The 20488-nt window shown below is 32.8% G+C and overlaps 2 protein-coding genes across 2 annotated transcripts; both read right to left on the bottom strand.

Moving 5' to 3' along the window:
• Positions 1 to 8787: 8787 nt before the first annotated feature.
• Positions 8788 to 12753, bottom strand: LOC144546179 (uncharacterized). Its single transcript, XM_078294702.1, has 4 exons — positions 12221 to 12753; positions 11234 to 11780; positions 9707 to 9994; positions 8788 to 9381 (listed from the first exon to the last, which is right to left on the bottom strand). The coding sequence occupies exons 1-4, from the start codon at positions 12751 to 12753 to the stop codon at positions 8788 to 8790; spliced, it is 1962 nt and encodes a 653-aa protein (XP_078150828.1).
• A 5527-nt stretch (positions 12754 to 18280) lies between these two features.
• LOC144546178 (ankyrin repeat-containing protein At2g01680-like) lies at positions 18281 to 19386 on the bottom strand. The gene is made up of 2 exons (XM_078294701.1): positions 19039 to 19386; positions 18281 to 18874 (listed from the first exon to the last, which is right to left on the bottom strand). The coding sequence occupies exons 1-2, from the start codon at positions 19384 to 19386 to the stop codon at positions 18281 to 18283; spliced, it is 942 nt and encodes a 313-aa protein (XP_078150827.1).
• Between the last annotated feature and the right edge of the window lie 1102 nt (positions 19387 to 20488).

Below are 20488 nucleotides of genomic sequence, written 5' to 3'. Positions count from 1 at the left end.
TCTATAATATGAAGTATATATCAACACACTATACGCCCATAACGTGCTTTCAATCAACAAAGGTCTTTTATATTTTCTTTCCTATTTTTTAATACATTTTTTTTATTTCGGAAAATCATATTTTCCTATTTGATTCAGCCGATTCATACCGATTTATCCGATTCTGATTTTTTTGTGGACTTTCTGATTCCGATTTTAATTTTTAGAACCATACTTAATACGATGTGAGAAAGCAATAACAGTCACAACTTCGTCGTCGGGCCAGAAGTTGCAACAAGAGAGGCACCATCGCATCCATCGATCCTTTGCCCCGTCAACCTACGTCGCAAACAAAAAGCACAACCAAGAAACAATACGGAATAAGCTACAAATCTCAGTAACTGGTTATTTAATCCATTCAAACAGACTGCATTAATCCACACAAATTCACATTAAATTATGAATACATATTTCACCGGCAATAGCACCTGGGTCTAGCTTATCAATAAAACAAATCACACAATATATGTATCATTTCATTTCACACAATATATGTATCATTTCATTTCACACAATCCTATCATTTCACAATTTCTTAGAACACACAATCATATTATTTCACAAATCAAATTTAAATCTCAGATTCGCTATCCCATTAAATATGCATCATAATCCAGTACCCAATTTAACTTAACAAATTGAAAACACATATTATAGGCAAATACAATTACCTGATAATAATCAATCTAGGATCCAATTCGAGTTAAATTTGTAGAAATGACATATCAATGAGAGCAATAAATTTCCATTATTATGCAGAGGATATCAAGACAAATATTGAAGGATGTATCCATAGTAATGAATTTTATTTAAAAAATTAATTCTGCTGTTATGGAAGAAATAAATTTGGTATCCATTTATATGTATAAACATAGCGAATATGTCACTGCATTATGTTTTCTCACATTCAAAAAAGTACTGGGCTCACCATAGCTTATGCAAAAATTAATATGCAAAGTTGTATTTTTATATATTAATAGTTATTAATATATATTTTATCGGGTATTTATACGGGTATCGGGTCGGGTTCGGTTATGGGTCGGATAATTAAATGAAACCCACATCCTACTCATTACAGTATCGGTTCCGGTTAAGATCCGGGTCGGATATTAAATTAATAATTTTGTAACCATATCCATAATTTAACCGGTTATATTTTTTAAACCATACCCTATCCAAATTAATCGGATCCGGGTCGGTTCTGGGTCAGATCCGGTTCCAAATCGGATCCGGATAATCGGGTAAAAGTAGCACCTCTACTTATGCCTCACTAAAAGAGGTCCCTCATTCGAATTTTCTGGTGCAGGCAATTTTTTTTGTTTTCAAATGATGACTCCAATACAAAATGTCCAAAATTAATTATTGCTAAAAGCGGGACCTCGAACCAGTAACATATGGTTCTCAACTTTGTCAACTACCCCTACTCTAGCTATCCTTTTGTGTTAGAATATATATCTATTACTATAATACAGGTATTGGATTAGATAAACTAAAATAACAACACGATTAGTATAATTATTTTATAATTTGTTATTAATTACTATATTTTTTTTATAAATAGTTATTAATAAATATAATTAGTTATTAATTAGTTATATAAGTAAATATACTAATTTTTTAAGATAAACTAAAATGTTAGTATACTAATTAGTATATTTATCTAAAAAAATTAGTATACTAAGAGATGGGCTACGGTGAGTTGCGAAGTAAAACGCATTTCTACTTCACGCTGTATTTTCATTTTGAAAGTCCAAATGACCGATCCGAACCGTTAGATGTTTAATCCATATTGAAATGTGCTTAGAGACCAAATTTTACATTTTTTTGGAATTTTTTTACTATTTATTAAGCATTTTTGAAAATTACTGTCTTGCTATGAATAGTAAAAAACAGTAAAATTTTCTGGACCATCAGATCAGCGACTTTCAAAATTGCTTAATAAATAGTAAAAAAATTCCAAAAAATGTAAAATTTGGTCTCCAAGCACATTTCAATATGGAGAACAAGATGAACAGTTCGGATCGACGTTTCGAACTTTAAAATTGTAAAATATGAGCGTGAAGTAAAATAGTCGCTTTACTTCGCAACTCACCGTAGCCCATCTCAGTATACTAATTAGTATTATTTTAGTTATCTAAAAAAAGTATATTTAGTTATAAATTGGTATAGTAATTTATAACTAAGTATACCAAATAATTGACTAATTATACTAATTTTGGTACAAATTGTACTAATTAATAAATAAATATATTAATTAATAACTATTTAAAAAATATTAATTAATAACTATTTATAAAAAAAATATACTAATTAATTACTAATTATAAAGTAATTATACTAATCGTGTTTTTATTTTAGTTTATCTAATCCAACACTTGTATTATAGCAATAGATATATACTCCAACACAAAAGGATAGTTGTTGGCAAAATTGAGAACCATATATCCCGGGTTTGAGTCCCGCTTCTAGCAATAATTAATTTTGGACATTTGTATTAGAGTCCTCATTTGAAAACAAAACAAATTGCAACACCCGATTCGAACCAAGGACCTCTTCTACTAAAGCATAAGCTCCAACCACGCACACCATCAAGAATTACTTCTTATATTTGAAGGTTTAAAAAATGATAATATATGGTTGAATATTTTTTAAAAAAAAAGTCTTGACCGGCCAAAAACATGTTCGGTTCGTATTTTTATTCCAACCGGCCAAAAAATAGCAGGTCTAGGAATTTTTAAAATACCCAGTTTTGCATAATATATTTGATATTTTTTATTTAATGATGGATATTAAAATAAATATCGTCCTTTATCCTTGTGCTCTTATATTCTTTATGCAAATATGTTATCTGGTAGAAATAGGAAGATTTGCCGGTGTAATAAATTTCTCATATTGAAACTCTGGGAAATGGTAATAGTTGTCAAATGATTTTTCAAGTGTAACTAGGTACAATCACTAGTGTAAAAACTGGAATCATGATCAGCCTATTTGGATCGGTTATATGAGCCAACCGATCCTAAAAGGTATTTGAATCAGTTTTCTTAAAAAAACCGATCTTAAAAACTATTCAGATTGGGTTTTATTATCAACCGATCCTGATTTATGAACTATCAGGATCGGTTTTTTGTTAGAACTGATCCTGATACTATCAGGATCAGTTATTCTAAATAACCGATCTTAATAATTCAACTATCAGGGTCGGTTGTTTATAAAACCCGATCCTGATAGTATCAGGATCGGTTCTAACAAAAAACCGATCCTGATAATTGAAATATCTCAAATAAATCTTATTAATTGAAATATATCATAAAATAGCATCTGGATCGGGTCTATACATAATAACCGATCCAGATAACTTAAATACATCTAACAAATTAAAATATATCAGAAAAAAGAATCTGGATCGGTTCTGTACATAAAAACCGATCCTGATAGTATCTGGATCGGTTTTATTGCTAAAAACCGATCCAGATAACTTAAATACATCTAACAAATTAAAATATATCAGAAAATAGCATCTGGATCGGTTCTGTACATAAAAACCGATCCAGATACTATCAGGATCGGTTTTTAGCAATAAAACCGATCCAGATACTATCAGGATCGGTTTTATTGCTAAAAACCGATCTTGATACTTTTTTTTTATTTTTTTTTTATTTTTTAGAACCAACTTTGAAAAAAAAAAATAGTATTAGAATCAGTTATTTCAAATAACCAATTCTAATACTATTTTTTTTTTTTTTGCAGAACCAACTTTGTGTGGTGCGCTGTATGTAGTCTAAAATGCTCTGTTCGGATTGAAAGCAAATTGGCACAGTGACAGCTTCAAAATTGAGATATCAAATTTCATTTTATAATTAGTTTTTTTTTTCAGTATTTTAAAATATTTATGTTTGTAATTTTAATATTGAGAAGTATATGTAATTAGGCATTTGTGTTATATGTAATTAGTGTGGTGATTAATAGAATATATATATGGTTGTTGTATATGGCATATGGTTCAATTATAAATTTTTTTTGATGAAAATTAATGTAATTTATATTATTAAAATTTATGTGATAATATAATTAGTTATTTGACATTGATATTTCATTTTGAAGTCATTTTGACTATTGAATTTTTTTATACAATTATGCATGATGCATCAATGACTTGTGCCATATAATAATATACATAGGACTTGAACCCTTGTTGTGTGGGGTTGTGAAGGAACGAATACGAATATTAGCATTTGGTCGATCGGAACCGTTAAAATGAAAGAATGTCATATTAATTTCACCATTATAAAATTTGATACAATTCGGGATTCGTGTACTAGTTCATCAAAGCAAAACAATATAGCAACATCGCACGGCCGTAAATAATTTACGTTGGATCAAAACTTACAGTTGTCGGGCCTTCGGCACTTTTACGTTATTAATGTTCCATGTTATATCTTGATCATTTTAAAAATTATTACATGTCATTTAATTACAGACCCACCGTTGGATGATCATGCAGAAATGAACGGTCTGCATTCCATTTAACAATTTGATGCCATTAATAATAATAAAATTGTACAAAATTGATCATAGTAGAGTTGATTTGGCCATACAAACACAAATAAATAAATTTTATATTTTTCACATTTTTCTTAATATTTATCTGTGTACATGCATTACCAAACAGAAAAGAAAATAAATGGTAGCCGTTTGATGGTTGATAGACCATCAATATGAGTGGGGTTTACCGCAGTGATCTTTCTTATATATAGTATCAGGATCGGTTTTTTATAAAAAACCGATCTTGATACTATTTTTTTTTTCAAAGTTGGTTCTGCAGCAAAAAAAAAAAAAAAAAATTATTAGGGTCGGTTTTTTATAAAAAACCGATCCTCATAGTATCAGGATCGGTTTTTTATAAAAAACCGACCCTGATTTTTTTTTTTTTTTTTGCAGAACCCATTTTGAAAAAAAAAGATTATCAAGATCGGTTTTTATATAAAAAACCGATCCTGATACTATTTTTTTCAAAGTTGGTCCGCCAAAAAAAATTAGTATGAGGATCGGTTTTTTATAAAAAACCGATCCTGATACTATTAGGATCGGTTTTTTATAAACAACTGATCCTAATGATAACTCCCTATATAACCTGCTTAGGGTTCTTCTAATTTTCATTTCGCGCCTCTCATTTTCAACTTAGCGTCTCTCTCTCTGTCTCCGTCTCTCCCTCTATACTCTTTGTGTCTCTGTCTCTGTCTCCGTCTCTCCCTCTCCTCCGTGTCTCTCTCTCTCTTTCTCTCCGTCTCTTCCTCTCAAAGCCGAGCCTCTCGCACCTCCGGCTCAATTGTGTCAGTTTTTAATTTTTTTTATTGTTTCAAAAATTAATTAATGGTGTTTGTATATTGTTTTACAGTCTTGAGGACATCTCGCTCAAGTTACTTAATCATCCGGCCGATTAACTATCACGGTATTAACTTTATCTAATTTTCTCATTATTATACTTTAAAAACACATTTTTTTGTATTTTTTATTGTAAAATATTTTTCCATCTAATTGTTACCTTTGTTTTTATTTTTAGGATCTTTTTTAATCTCAAGTGATGTGATTGCAAAAGTGGTAATTATTGATTTTTTTATTGTTGTGCTTTACATTAATTGCATAAATATGTGTTAATTGAAGAAATAGCTCAATTAGTCACTTGTATGTTTGTTAATTAATTTTTTTTGGATTTAAATTTCTTGTTATAATATGTAATGCTTCACAAAACTTTGTATGAACATGAATTTTTTGTAATAATTTAAGATGTGTATGATATTTAATTTATGATGTGTATATGATATTTGATTATTGTTTCTTACTGTGCAAAAAAAATATATTTAGGATGCTGGCCAGCAAAATATATATGGAAGCTGGTCAAATAAATAAAAATATTTTTTTTAGCTTCAATAAAACATCAGGATCGGTTATTTTAAACAACTGATCCAGATTACTACTATTAGGATCGGTTATTTTTTAAAAAACCGATCCAGATTTCAGATCCTCATTCCAAAAAAAAAAAAAAGTATCAGAATCGGTTTTATATAAAAACCGATTTTGATAGTGCGTATTTGGATCGGTTCTTATTCAAAAACCGATCTAGATATGTTATTTTTAATAAAAAAAAATTTCGAAAATATTATCAAGATCAGTTTTATATAAAAACCGATCTTAATAGTATGTATCTGGATCGGTTCTTATTCAAAAACTGATCTAGATATGTAATTTTTAATAAAAAAAAATTTCAAAAAAACTATCAAGATCAGTTTTATATAAAAACCGATCTTGATAGTGCGTATCTGGATCGGTTCTTATTCTAAAACCGATCTAGATAACATCTATTAAGATCGGTTTTATTAAAAAACCGATCCTAATAGTATCTATTTGGAACGGTTCTTTAAAAAATATAAAACCGATCCTGATAGTATCAGTATCGCCTTCATCAGGATCGGTTGGATTCCGATACTGATATGTGTATATAACCGATCCTGATTCCATATTTTTCACTAGTGAATATCTAATACCACTTCTAATATGGCGATTCCAATATATTGCAGCTAGTTTCTAAATAGGAAGCGTCTAATTGTCCACAGAAAAACTGTCATTTGACTTACGCCAATCCTGTAAAATTACTAATTAAATGTTGTAACTTGTATGACAAATCTTACAAAAAACACACTTTCAATTTCTAACATTCAGCGAGACCACTTTGTGTACTTACATCTTGCACAACTTGCCAAACTAACTGTACTTGATGCATGACCTTTTGATGTACTTCTCTAACTTACAGTTAATGACAATTTTAAAACCTTCTAGAATATTTTAAAATTGAACCACATCTCAAACTTGCAGTTTTTTCAAAATAATTCCAGAAATTATACAAAATTAAATTTTTGGCATCAAAATTAATTTTTTTGAATCAAATTTTCTTTTTTGATATTAAAATTAATTTTAATTTTTTTGAAAAAAAATTCATAATTTTTTTCTTCAATTATTAATATTTTTATACGCATCTATATCCTATAAATTAAAACTAGACATACTGTAAAACATAAAGATGCAAACTATAAAACTTCAATACTGTAAAATTTCCAAATGTAAATTATAAAACTAACAGATGCAAACTATAAAATCATCAATACTATAAATTTAAAAGATGTAAACAGTAAAACTAATAGATGCAAACTATAAATCATCAATACATCAAATATTCACAACCACATTGTTAAACATTAGTAACTGTTCACAAGATGAATACTATAAAATCACAAGATGAATACTGTAAAATTAACAGGGTGAATACTGTAAAATGACAAGATCAATACTCAATATCGCCTCTCTATTATCTCTTTTCTCCCGATTTTCACAAGATGAATACTGTAAAATTAACGGGTGAATATTGTAAAATGACAAGATCACTACTCCATTTCGCCTCTCTATCATCAATTTCCTCCATATTTTCCCAAGATAAATACTGTAAAATCACAAGATGAATACTGTAAAATTAACAGGGGGAATATTGTAAAATTAACAGATCAATACTCCATATCGCCTCTCTATCATCTCTTATCCATGTCGCCTCTCTCAGATCATCTCCTCATATCTCCTCCATATCGAAATTCAACAAAAATAAAGAAATAATTACGAGATCCCTTACTGCATCAAATCAAACAACAAATTCAAAAAAAAGTTCAAATAAAAGTAAAATAAAAGTTCAAAACAATGCTAGATCCGTTACTGCATAAAATCAAACAACAAATTCAACAGAAATAAAGAAATAACTCACTAGACTTAAATTTCGCCATGTTCTTCAACCCTGACAACTTCTATCCGATCGAAATCCACTCCTGAAGGTTCCATCGCGATCATGCTTAAATAATTTGAATGAACTCGCGACGAACTAGGGAAGAGAAATCCGAAAGAAGAAAGAAATCGTGACGGAAGCGGAAGGAAATCGCCAGATGCGAAGCAAATCTCATCGGAAATGGAAATGAAATTAAAAAAATGGAAGTTTCGTCCATCGCGCGATGACATGTTTAAATAGGTGGGGACCGGAGGTAGTCAAAGACAGTTGAACCAGGAGTGGATAATGTTGTGGACAGACCGTGGACAAAGATCCGTGGATGGGAACCTTTTCTCTTCTAAATATATAAGAGCCAAGTAAATTGCAGTGTTATAGCAAAAACCATTTCACCTAATGATTATCTCGATACTTATTTTTAATATGATATAAAAATATAATGATATCACAAATACTAAAATAAGCCTTAAATTCTTAATACATAGCTAGCCAAACTAAAAATTGCACTGAAAAACTATATCGCTTACTTAACTGTGCTCTGTTTTATATGAACTGTAGTGTTATTGTACATGTATAGATGATAAGTAGTTAACCTTTCAATAATATAATCAATTTACTTATTTTCTGCTGGATTCTAAGCATTAAGTACAAAATTATGAGTACTAAAAATGAAATCAGTATTAAGGAGGAGATAGAAGAGAAAAATGAAATTAGTATTAGTAATAAAAAAAGTGAGATTACAAGTGGAGCACACAAGTGGAGATTACAAGGAAGAGATAAATTATGAGATGAGAGGGAGTATGAGAAGAGAAGGTGAACCAACCATTGTCAGGACAAATAATTAGTACATTCAATTGAAACCATAACATTGTAATTCAAAGTTCAAAGATGCGATAGAAAAAACAAAGTTCCCAATATTTTGCACATTTTTAAATAAATGGAACTAGGTCTTTTTTAAAAAGACCACCAAGCCTGTAGCGAAGCATTAATAGGGGCCATTCACCGATGATCCTGGAGAGGAGTGGAAGAATGGTGCAGAGTACTAGTATAAGAATTGCAAGCCATAAGTTTTTGGGGGCTATCACTGTGAACAAACCGGTACCAAAAGCAATTGCAGTAGCCCCATAGGCACACCACATTAGTGCCCTTGTTGTTTTCCTGTAATTGAGTAGGAAATCCAAGTCCTCCCATGTCTCCAAAATGCAGAGAAATGCGACTGCAAGGGAAGAACACATGGCTATGGTGTCAGAGATAAGGAACACCTGAAAAGCTGCTTTCCTTGCAAACAGGGGTTGTCCGGCATCAGAGGAATCAGAACTGAATCCTCCCGGCAATGTAAAAGCAGCAGCAAAAGTGATAGTAGCAAGGAGGGCAGCAACCAAAGATGTGTTGGAAGTGTACTTTGTTGTAAGTGACTGGACCTTCTCTATTGCTTCCTTCTGGATCGTCATTTTTGCATTATCTCTTATTAGGTAATTCAATGCTGAGGGAATTACATTTGATAACAATGTGAACGACTCATTCTGTGACAGCAAATAAAAATAGGTCAAATATATACATAATCTTTGATGACCTTATATAAAAAAACTCAGTAGAACTAGGGTGTTCCAAAGTTCACCAAGCCCTTTGTGAACTCAACTCTAAAACCAATGGAATTGGCTTCAAACCATGGTTCCGAAAATCGGCCGATTCCGAGTTGACTCGGCCGAGTCGACTCGGAATCGGCGGTGTCCGAGCCGAGTTTTACCCGATTCTCGCGCCCGTGCGAGTTTTTTGGCAAAACTCGGATGAACAGTGCCGAGTTAGCCGAGTTTTCCGATTTTTTCGGCCGAGTCAGCCGAGTTTTACCCGATTTTGCCCGATTCTCACTAACCTGTGCGAGTTTTGTCCGATTATCGTAGGCTGAGTTGTGCTGAGGAGAAGAGAAGAATCGGGTTTTGGAGGAAAAAACGGGTTGAACAGTGTAGAATCGGCCGATTCTGCCAACAGCCGACGAGACGGGCTCGTACGGCATAGAGGCGAGAGCGGGGAAATCAAATCCCGTCGTTTCTTTCTCCTGGCAGGAAGGAAAAGAGAGAGAGGGAAGGCGGAGTGGGCCCCGTGCTCAGTGGCAGAGAAGGAGAGAGAGAGACCACTCTTGCATGAAAGGGAGAAGGAGAAGGGAAAAGGAAGAAAGGGGGTCTGTGGGGCCCGTCGGCAGAGAAAGGAAAAGAGAAATGGGTCATGGACCCAAAATTTTAACTCAATGGAGCTTATTCCCCATTTTCAATTCCATTCAAAGATCAAAGGGTGAGATTGCTTTAGGATTTGTGCTTGATTTAATCCAAAGGTTCAAAAAAATTCAGAATTTCAATATGAACTCATCTAATTCAAAATCAAAGGTTGAGATGACTTCAAGATCCGTGCTATGATGAGATCCAAGGGTTAAGATAAATCCAGAATTAAAATGGGATTTCCAACTAAATTGGTTTGAAAAGAAAATTTTCGTTATAATATTCATATATGCATATAAATATCTAATTTGGCTATATAATTCATTATTAACGAGATTTGTAACTTTTATAATTTTTATTAGTACGAGAGATTCGTATTTTTATTCTCCTAATTAGAACTCAATATATTTATTTATTTTCACGAATTGAATTAATTTGGTTCATTTTCTTTCTTAAGTTTCACGATGGTAACGAATTCTCTTTCTTAAGTGTGTTCTATTTGTAATGTTTGTAATACATTATATAATTAGTAAATTATGTGAGTGTAATATTGTCTTAATTAACATAGTTTTTTTACAAATTATTTTTATGAATTTTTTCCTATTTTTTGGCTACAAAACAAGGGTTCTGCCAAAAAAACCCGAGTTACTGATCCGATTCTTCCGATTCCGGCCGATTCATCCGATTCTGACTCAGCGGTCAAAAATCCGATTCCGATTCCAATTCCGAGTTTCAGAACCTTGCTTCAAACGATGAATCCAAACAGTTGAAATCCTTCTACCGAACAAGTAATTTATCTACATGTGAAAATTTTAAAGTTTTGAATTATTTTAGAATAAAGTCAAGTGGTCAAAATTAGAAGGTTCATAAATTAATTTTAATGCATTCATTTTTTGGACATATTTTGACCACTTGACTCTATACATAATTAATTTAAAATTTAAAATGTTTTACATGTAGATGCATCACTCATTAGATAGAAGGATTTCAATAATTTCAATTCGTCGTTTGAAGTCAATCCGATAAATTTTAGAATTGAGTCTATAAAAGGACTTTGTGAACTCAGGAACACCCAAGTTCTACTAAAATTGTATGGAATTAACGAATTGTATAAAATTAAATAAGTGTTGTGTGTAAGAACAACGAAAATTAAATAACTTACCCACTTCAAAGTCTTCCATAAGGTGGTCTGTCCATAGACTACGTCAACTGCTTGACCACCGGAAACATTAACTGCAGTAAAATCCTGTCCTGCATGGGTTAGTAAAGAACGAAGGAGCTCTGGGTCGCACTTGCAAGCAGCATCATGAAGGGGAAGAACACCATCGTTGTTGGCTTGGTTAATTAGCCTATGAAGCTGGGGTGTTCTGAGTATGTAGTCAACTAAATGTGGTTTCTCAAAGCGAATAGCAAAATGGAGTGCATTGCATCCATGTTTGTCGGGAGTATATACAGAATCAGGGCAAGTGCTCATGATCTCTTTCGCAATTGACACATAGCCTTTTGCTACTGCCTCAATAAATGGAGTATTTCCTGTTGATTCATGCTTGATACGTGCCAAATTAGGGTCATATTCTAAGAATATGTTCACCAGTACGAATTTGTTTTCAATTACAGCTCTATGCAGCGGGCTGTTTCCACGTTTGTCCATATGGTATGCTAGTTGGGGCCGTCCTTCCAACAGCTGCTTAACTATACCTGACAGTACATGTCACGATTAAATTACAATATTTACTATGACCAACTAAAATCTAGAAGTATGTGGTTCAAATGCATGGAGGGAACAACCATAATGGCTCCAAGACTTTCTGGAGCCATGGCAATATTGGCTCGCTCCAAGGCTTGAGCAGTGGATGGGAGATGAGGTGAGAGAATGGGCGAAGGTCGATTCAGGACTCTCAAGTACTGGCAACAGCGACATATAGAGTTGGTGTGGGAGTTGGAAGGCAAAGTTAGTGGGGCTCGCAGCTGTGGTTCACGACGTTCTTAATTTCACCAAACGAAATGAGTAGTTTTGAGTTTTGACTTATGACTATAGACTTGAGATAATTAGAACAAATATTTTGAGTAAAATTGGGTCAGTTCAAAAGCCAAAAGAATGTTTTCTCAACTGAAATACATACATAAGACTAACTACAACAGAATGTACGGTGGCATATGAAGTCTATAATTAGTGTGAAAAATAACATTCACAAAATTAATGTTTATAAGTAATGAACCTGGGTGGTTGTGTTTCACAGCAGCATGCATAGCTGATTCATCAATTGGGCCACAATCCGCTGAAGATGGGATTTCTAGCAATTGCTTAACAACTTCAGAATATCCTCTGCGGGCAGCCATATACATGGGCGACTCTCCAATGTTGGTAACTTGCTCTGACAATTGTGGCTCTATCTCCAATAGCTTCAGAGCAAAATTTTCGAAGCCATTTCGCATGGCATGATGCAGTGCATTTTCTTTGCGCCTATCAGCCTCCAAGAGCATGCAGTTCAACAGCCTCCCTTTCTCCAAATCGTCATGCTTCATATACTGTGATGCAGCTGTGATGATGTCAGAAGCCAACGAAAGGTTAGCCGCCATGAGAGCAGCTATCAATGGGGTCTCGCCATCGACATTGGTGCCAGAGAACAGGGAAGGGGCTCTGGACCAGACCTCCTTTGCAAACTCGTGATGGCCGAGCATGGCAGCAATGTGAAGGCAGTTGTTTTTGAGAGGAGTTATAGAAAGCAGGATATCTGGGTCGGCGATAATCAAGTGGTTGCAGAGGCCAAAATCACCATTGTTTCATGCCTTGAAGAGCTGCTGTAGTCGTGCGACCATTGGGATAACAGGTGGGCTGGAAGAGGAAGCTAAGGTAACTGAATTTCTCATGTTTTCTTTCTTTCTTAGTTAGTCGCCTTAAATTGGGTATTGCTTTTGAGAAAATAAGATGGATTTATATAATTAACTCGACAAGTTAAGAAACAACTTTGGCTGAATAGCTGATGGTTGCTTGCTTGTTTGCTTAGTTGCCTTAAATAGGATACTTCCCAGTGAAAGATATAAAATAAAGATTTATACAACTCGACAAGTTAAGAATATTGAACTCGCATGAGATTGCCAGTGGGCTCAATCATTACTTCCTTTTTGTTTAGGTTAAGCTGAGGTCTTTGAATGCTTTTACATTTTTAAATTGAATGCTTTTCTTTTTTAATTTGTTTAGGTTAAGCCGAGGTCTTTGAATACTTTTTCTTTTTTAAATTCAATGTTTTTTTCTTTTATAAATTGAGGTCTTTGAATACTTTTTCTTTTAAATTGAATGCTTTTTTCTTTTTTAAATTGAATGCTTTTTAAAATTGTTTACGTTAAGCTGAGGCCTTTGAATGCTTTATCTTTTTTGTTTTAATATGTGTTGGTCCAAAAATTAAAGATATGCGTGGGTCTTGTAGTGTTTAGAGACTGGTACCCCTTGACATGTAATTGCAGTCTACCCTTTTGTTTGGGTTATCATGCAAATCGAATCTGGAGGAATGAAAAATCATTATTTTCAAACAGAAGATAATAACAAAAGATAAGTATAGAATGGAGCTGTTTGGGCACCACAGAGAAAAATAATAATAAAAAAATGTAACTATTTGTTTGTTTGTAATTTATTCAACCTACACATTTCTGTTAATTTGTAACTGCGTAGCGTCAGTATCACAACTAAAGTTGATTGATAGAATTTTAAGAACCATGCGAATTTGTTCGTTACTTGAAAATTATAAGAAATTTTCCAACCTTTAAATTCAAACCACAACATTGAAATTAAAACTGCAATTTTTTTCAGCAGGAGCAATTAATTGGATCACAAAAATAATTTGAAGTTTTTTAACTTCCAAAAGATTAATTTTCTTAATTAATTGAATTCGAAAGTTGACCCCATTACTTCCTTTTTGAACTCGCATGAGATTGAATAACGAAAATAAAGATTTATACAACTCGACAAGTTAAGAATATTGAACTCGCATGAGATTGACAGTGGGCTCAATCATTACTTCCTTTTTGTATATATAGGTTAAGCTGAGGTCTTTGAATAATTTTTCTTTTTTAAATTGTATAGGTTAAGCTGAGGCCATTGAATGCTTTTTCTTTTTTGTTTTAATATGTGTGGGTCCAGGAGTGTTTGGGGACTGGTACCAGTGAATCTGGTACGGAATCCATGCAATCTACCCTTTGATATATAATTGCAACCCATGCAAGATTGTGCATTTTGTTTGGGTTATCATGCAAATCGAATATGGAGGAAGGAAATATCATTATTTTCAAACAAAAGATATCTGGGCCTTCACACCCTGTCTAAGAATTTTTTTTTGTTCATTGGTGGAGGCCACAATTGAGGGAATATTGGGCTTTAATTTTTGTTTTTTCACTCTTTTGGAGACTTGTAGTTCAAGGCATTAGGTGATGTGATTCTTTCTTCATGTGTTCTCATATTCCCTTGCAAAGATGGTAAACCCTGGTAATAGTTCATCGATTGATATTTCAATTTTAAGTCGGGTACAATATTTAATCCCACTTCTAAATTATGTCTGTTCACAGTTTATTAAAAAGAGCTATAAATATCTTGATATATATTTTTAACATGAAATAAAATATAATAATTATAAATACTAAAAGAAACCTCAAAGATGCTTAATATTGCATGTACACTGACGATAAGTTCTTAAACCTTTCACCAATCAATTTACTTATTTTCTGCTCAAAATGAGAAAAATGGTGAACAAAGGAATGAGGAAAAGATAGAAGAAAGGAGGGGTACGTGTCGATCAGCAGTCCTATGCGAGGGTGACGAGAAAGGCATGGAGGTGAAGAAAGTTTCTCGATTGTTTTCTTGCAGTTCTATGCATGGCTGCTCTTAAATAACTCTATAGGCTTGATTATGAGCAGCGGACTCGACTTTGAACCACGTTGTGCCATCGTTAATAGGTGTGGGTTTCGAGTTATTCTTAGATTCTTCCAACATATATATTATTGTTTGTTGTATCCGCTGATTTTGTTGTCTACTTGTCATTTGCTTGTTGGTTTGCTCAATTACTAGTTACATGTAGTTAAATTCTTGATGTGGTTTTGAGATACATGGCATCAATTGCATATATTCACTTGTCGCATTTTCTAGAGCTATAGCATACCAGGAAGGCATAACGTTGCATGTGAAGCATGATCATATATTCTGAAAATAAGTATGACTTGATGTTAAGCATATGTCTTGAAACATTAGTTATAATTGGATTATAATTAATTTATATTCCTCTAGTGAATTAAAAGAGTGCATGAACATAATTGCTTATATACTAAGAAATAGCATGATTTGACGTGTTCAGTGATAACATGAAATTATATTATGTGATAGAAATAATGAATTTTGAAGTGTCAATCCAAAACCCGATCTCGGTATGGTTCATCAAGGTTTGATTGAACATTGTTAATTATAATATAGATGAATTGTGTGTGTGACTGAAAATATAAGGTTGTTAAAAATTAATTGTGGTGAAATTTAAATAACATAGAAGTAACACCCCCATAGTAGCCGATCACAGGGGATATGTACATTAGGGAAGCTTTACACATGTAACACACTATATTTGTAGCACATGATGTAATGTGCGGGTGTCATGTTTACTCAATTTGTTTGTGCTTTTTGCTGATTTTGTGTGCTTGCTATTTATTAATTGGAGCTTTTGAAATTGTCTAAATGAATCCTTTCTTTAGTTCTGATATTGCATGATACGTGGCGTGTTATATTGCATGAGAGAGACTGATATATTTGAGTTGCATGTCATGCATAAACAACTTAAATTATGAGCTTATACAAAGTCCTCCTATTGCACAAATTGCATGTATGGTACATATCATGACTTGAATCATGAAATTGTTGTATTTGAGCTATGTAATCTTGTAAGCTTTGCATGTATAGCACTTGGAACTGAAAAAATGATGGTCATGTATGCGCTCATATATTTGGGGTAAGCGCAGCACTTCATTCATGTCGGATGAAGTTTTGTAGGTACCATTCATGGAGATATTGGTCTGGTTAGTGTCAAGACTTGAATTACAAAACACACTTGATTATTGTATATTTGTCTATTTTGAAAACTATGCTTGGAGCCTTATGTTATTCAGATAAGTACAAAATAAGAAGATTCTGGACTATTCAAAAATAATGATTTTGTATATATTACAAAAATCAGTAAAGAAATCCTAAAAAAAAATATAAACTTTGGTTTCTATGTACGTTTTAATATAAAAATTATGTTGAGTAGTTCTGATTGACCGTTGAAATTTTGAAAATAAAATTAAAAATATGAAGTATGACTGAAGTAAAAAAAAAAAAAAAAAATTTAACCTTGCTCATTATACTCCATGAAATATACGATTTATAATTTGGGTTCAAAGATAAGGTCTTTATCTCTGGTTGTATTTGATATATATGTTTAGTTCAACAAGGTATGAAAAGCCCGGCCCAAACTATACGACCTACTAGACATGATGCTAAAAGTCGGATTAATTTCTATAAATAAGTAGGGTCACATGTAATGTGAAAGTTCATAAATGCTGTTTAATTTTGAAAAGAGAAACTTTGAATCCAATCAAATCAAGATATATATAAAATGAAATTTATGGGATTGAGAAATGGTTGTTAAATTTATTAGATCCACCAATAGCTAATCCGATACAGCATCAGATTTTTTTTGCATAAATTAATTAAGCATGAATTGGTATCATTTTTTTATAAATTCAGGACTTATTCATGCGAACTCAATTTAATTGGGACAACATAATTTTATATAAATTTAACAATAAAATCTGATGGTTAAACTTTGTACAAAGTACAATATATAGATTAAAAGAATAAAATTAAACAAAAACAAATCTAACACTAAAATTATACTATCCAACAAAAGATAGACTCATTGAATTGCTTGAGGGAACAATAGGCAATTGTAGTTTTGTAGATAACTAAACATATAAAGGAAAAAAAAAGAGAGCATAGCTCGAAGCTCTCATACATGGGTTCTCTCATGAGCACTCTCCTAATTTTCCCTTCTATATAAATCAAGGCTAGTTTACTTATTTAGAGAATGACAAGTTATTAGACATAAGAAGAAGTAATTAGGATTAATTACAAAAAAAAAAAAATAATAAATATCATAAAAATTTACATCTCCAAGAGCTGGTATTTCATAAATATTCTCCGTGTGAAGACCACATGTTCGGAACCTAAATATATATATTTTTTAAAAATATTAAAATTTTAAATGCTAAACCTCCATATTTTCTTTAAAAAAGAAAAAAAAAATAGGCGGGAGACACGTTTTTAGCAATGATATATATATATATATATATATATATATTCTGATTAATTGAGGTTGATATAAGCAAGGTGATATGATGCAAGGTTGATGCAAGGTGATATGGGACACGTTTTTTAGCAACGATATACACATCAATTTGACTTGGTAGCATTCATTGAGGTCGATGCATGTCAATCTAGGTTCATATCATATTCACTCTCTCTCTCTCTCTTTCATTGAAGTTGATGCAACCATTGTTGTAAGCAACAAATATAATGGGCATCTTTGTACCGAATACTCTGCGTATTTACAAGTGATCGAGCTGCTTTCTTGATATAGTAATAACTAGTTGGGCCTCCACAATTGGTGAAGGCCTCAATTGTGGTCATATTGGGCCTTGATTTATATTTTGTACGCTTTTGGAGACTTCTTGTTCAAGTTAAGGCATTAGGCAAGGTGATGCTTTTTTTTTTTATGCAAATATACTATAAGGTAGAAATAGCTAAACAAAAAATTGCACTACAAAACTATCGCTCACTTAATTATGTTCTATTTTATATGAACTGTAGTTGTTATTGTACAAAAGATTATTAGTACGTAACATTTGACTCATCAATTTATTTATTTTATGCCGAATCTAAGCATTAAGTAGAAAATTATGTTTATTAAAAAATAAAATAAGTACTATTCAAAATAGGAGAGATTACAAGTGCAGCGTACAACTGGGGATTACAAACGACTGAGAAATTATTAGACAAAGTAGGAGAAGAGAAGGAGAAACAACCTTTGTCAGGAAAAATAATTACTAAATTCAAATTGAAACCATAGCATTGGAATTCAAAGTTCAAAGATGCGGTAGAAAAAAAAAAACAAAGTTCCTAGTATTTTGCACCTTTTTAAATATTTGGAACAAGTTCTTTTCGAAAATTACCACGAAGCCTGTAGCGAAGCATTAATAGAGGCCATTCACCGATGATCTTGGAGATGAGTGGAAGGATCATACAGAGTACTAATATAAGAATTGCAAGCCATAAGTTTTTGGGGGCTATTACTGTGAACAAACCGGTACCAAAAGCAATTGCAGTAGCCCCATAGGCACACCACATTAGTGCCCTCGTTGTTTTCCGATAATTGAGCAGGAAATCCAAGTCCTCCCATGTCGCAAAAATGCAGAGAAATGCGACTGCAAGGGAGGAACACATTGCTATGGTGTCAGAGATGAGGAACACCTGGAAAGCTGCTTTCCTTGCAAAAAGAGGTTGTCCGGCATCAGAGGAATCAGAACTGAACCCTCCTGGCAATGTAAAAGCAGCAGCAAAAGTGATAGTAGCGAGAAGGGCAGCAACCAAAGATGTGTTAGAAGTGTACTTTTGGGTAAGGTTTTTGACCTCCATAATTGCTTGCTGCTTGATCTTTAATTCTACTCTATCTTTTATTACGTAATTCCATGCGGAGGGAATTACACTTGACAACAATGTGAACGACTCATTCTGTGGTAGCAAATAAAAAATAGGTAAAATGTATGCATGATCTTTCTTGACCTTATATAAAAAATAACTAGCTACATCATGATTGGAATTAACGAATTGCATAAAATTAATACTAAATTTAAGTAAGTGTTGTGTGTAAGAGCAATGAAAATTAAATAACTTACCCACTTCAAAGTCTTCCATAAGTCGGTCTGTTGAATAACCTTGTTAAGTGCAGTATTGGCCTGATTATTAACAGCAGTATAATCCTGTCCTGCTTGGGTTAGTAAAGAACGAAGGAGCTTCGGGTCGCACTTGAAAGCAGCAGAATGTAGGGGATGCACACCACTATTTTCGGCTTGGTTAATTAACCTATGAAGCTGGGGTGTGCTTAGTATGTAGTCGACTGAATTTGGGTTTTCTAGAAAAATAGCCAAATGGAGTGCACTATGCCCAAGCTTGTCAGGAGTATAAATAGAGTCAGGGCAAGTGTTCATTATCTCTTTTGCAATCGACAGAAAGCCATATGCCATTGCCGCAAGAAATGGAGTAAATCCGTTTATACGGATCTTAGTATATGCCAAATTAGGGTCATATTCTAAGAATATTCTCACCAACATGAGTTTGTTATCACGTACAGCTATGTGCAGCGGATTGTTTCCAACTTCGTCTTTATGGTATGCTAGTTGGAATTGTCCTTCCAACAGTTGCTTAACTATACCTGACAATACATGCCATGATAAAATTAGAACATTTACTAAGACCGCCTAAAATAATGAGATGTAAGTGGTTCAAATGCATGGAGCAATGATAACGGATGCAAAACTTTCTGGGGGCGATGGCAATATTGGCTCGCTCCAAGGCTTCAGGAGTTGATGGGAGATGAGGTGAGACAACGGGTGAAGTGGATTTAGGACTCTAAAGAGTTGGTCCACAAAGTTCTTAATTTCCGTAGAAGTAAAAATCAGAATCGATTATTTGACCTTACAATCGGAATCGACTAAATCAGATTTATTTTGCCAAAAACTTGTTTGTCTTAAAGAAAAATAAAAAAAATAATAAAAAAATAATTTGTCAATAATTTATATTGAGACAAATAACTACATTCAAATAATCCACTAATATAATATAATACAAAAATGCAAATACATCATAGGGTTAATTTTAAATTAAAAGAACCATAGATAACACAAAATATTTAAGAAATAGTGACATTTAAAAAATTCGGCACAAACATAAATTTCACTATATCAAAGAAAAAGTAATTTAAAAAATATCTAAACAAATATTATATCAGAGTTCACGGTGAGCCAATAACCGATAGTATATCTAAACAAAAGAAAATGTATAGGCTTATGCACCAAGTCCACCCAAATGTTTTAGTTAAAATTTTCCCTTCTGCTTTCTTTCTTCTCCCCAATTCGCCGACCCAGTTTCTAATTTATTTTTTGTCTTTCTGATACCTGTCTTCCTACTCTCCAGTCCTAGCTATAAGAGAATCAATCTAAAAGTAGAAAATTCGTACTTATATAGGTTAAGACTCCTCTGATTCGGCTGAGTCACTACTGTTCAACTCGGTTTTCCCCTAAAATTCACTCTCAACATAAATTGGTACAAAATCAGCTCGGTTGAATT

Source organism: Carex rostrata, chromosome 29 (assembly GCF_964058835.1).
Source record: "Carex rostrata chromosome 29, lpCarRost1.2, whole genome shotgun sequence".
NCBI lineage: Eukaryota > Viridiplantae > Streptophyta > Magnoliopsida > Poales > Cyperaceae > Carex > Carex rostrata.
The sequence above is the reverse complement of the archived record's forward strand: the minus strand, read 5'-3'. Positions and strand labels throughout refer to the sequence as shown.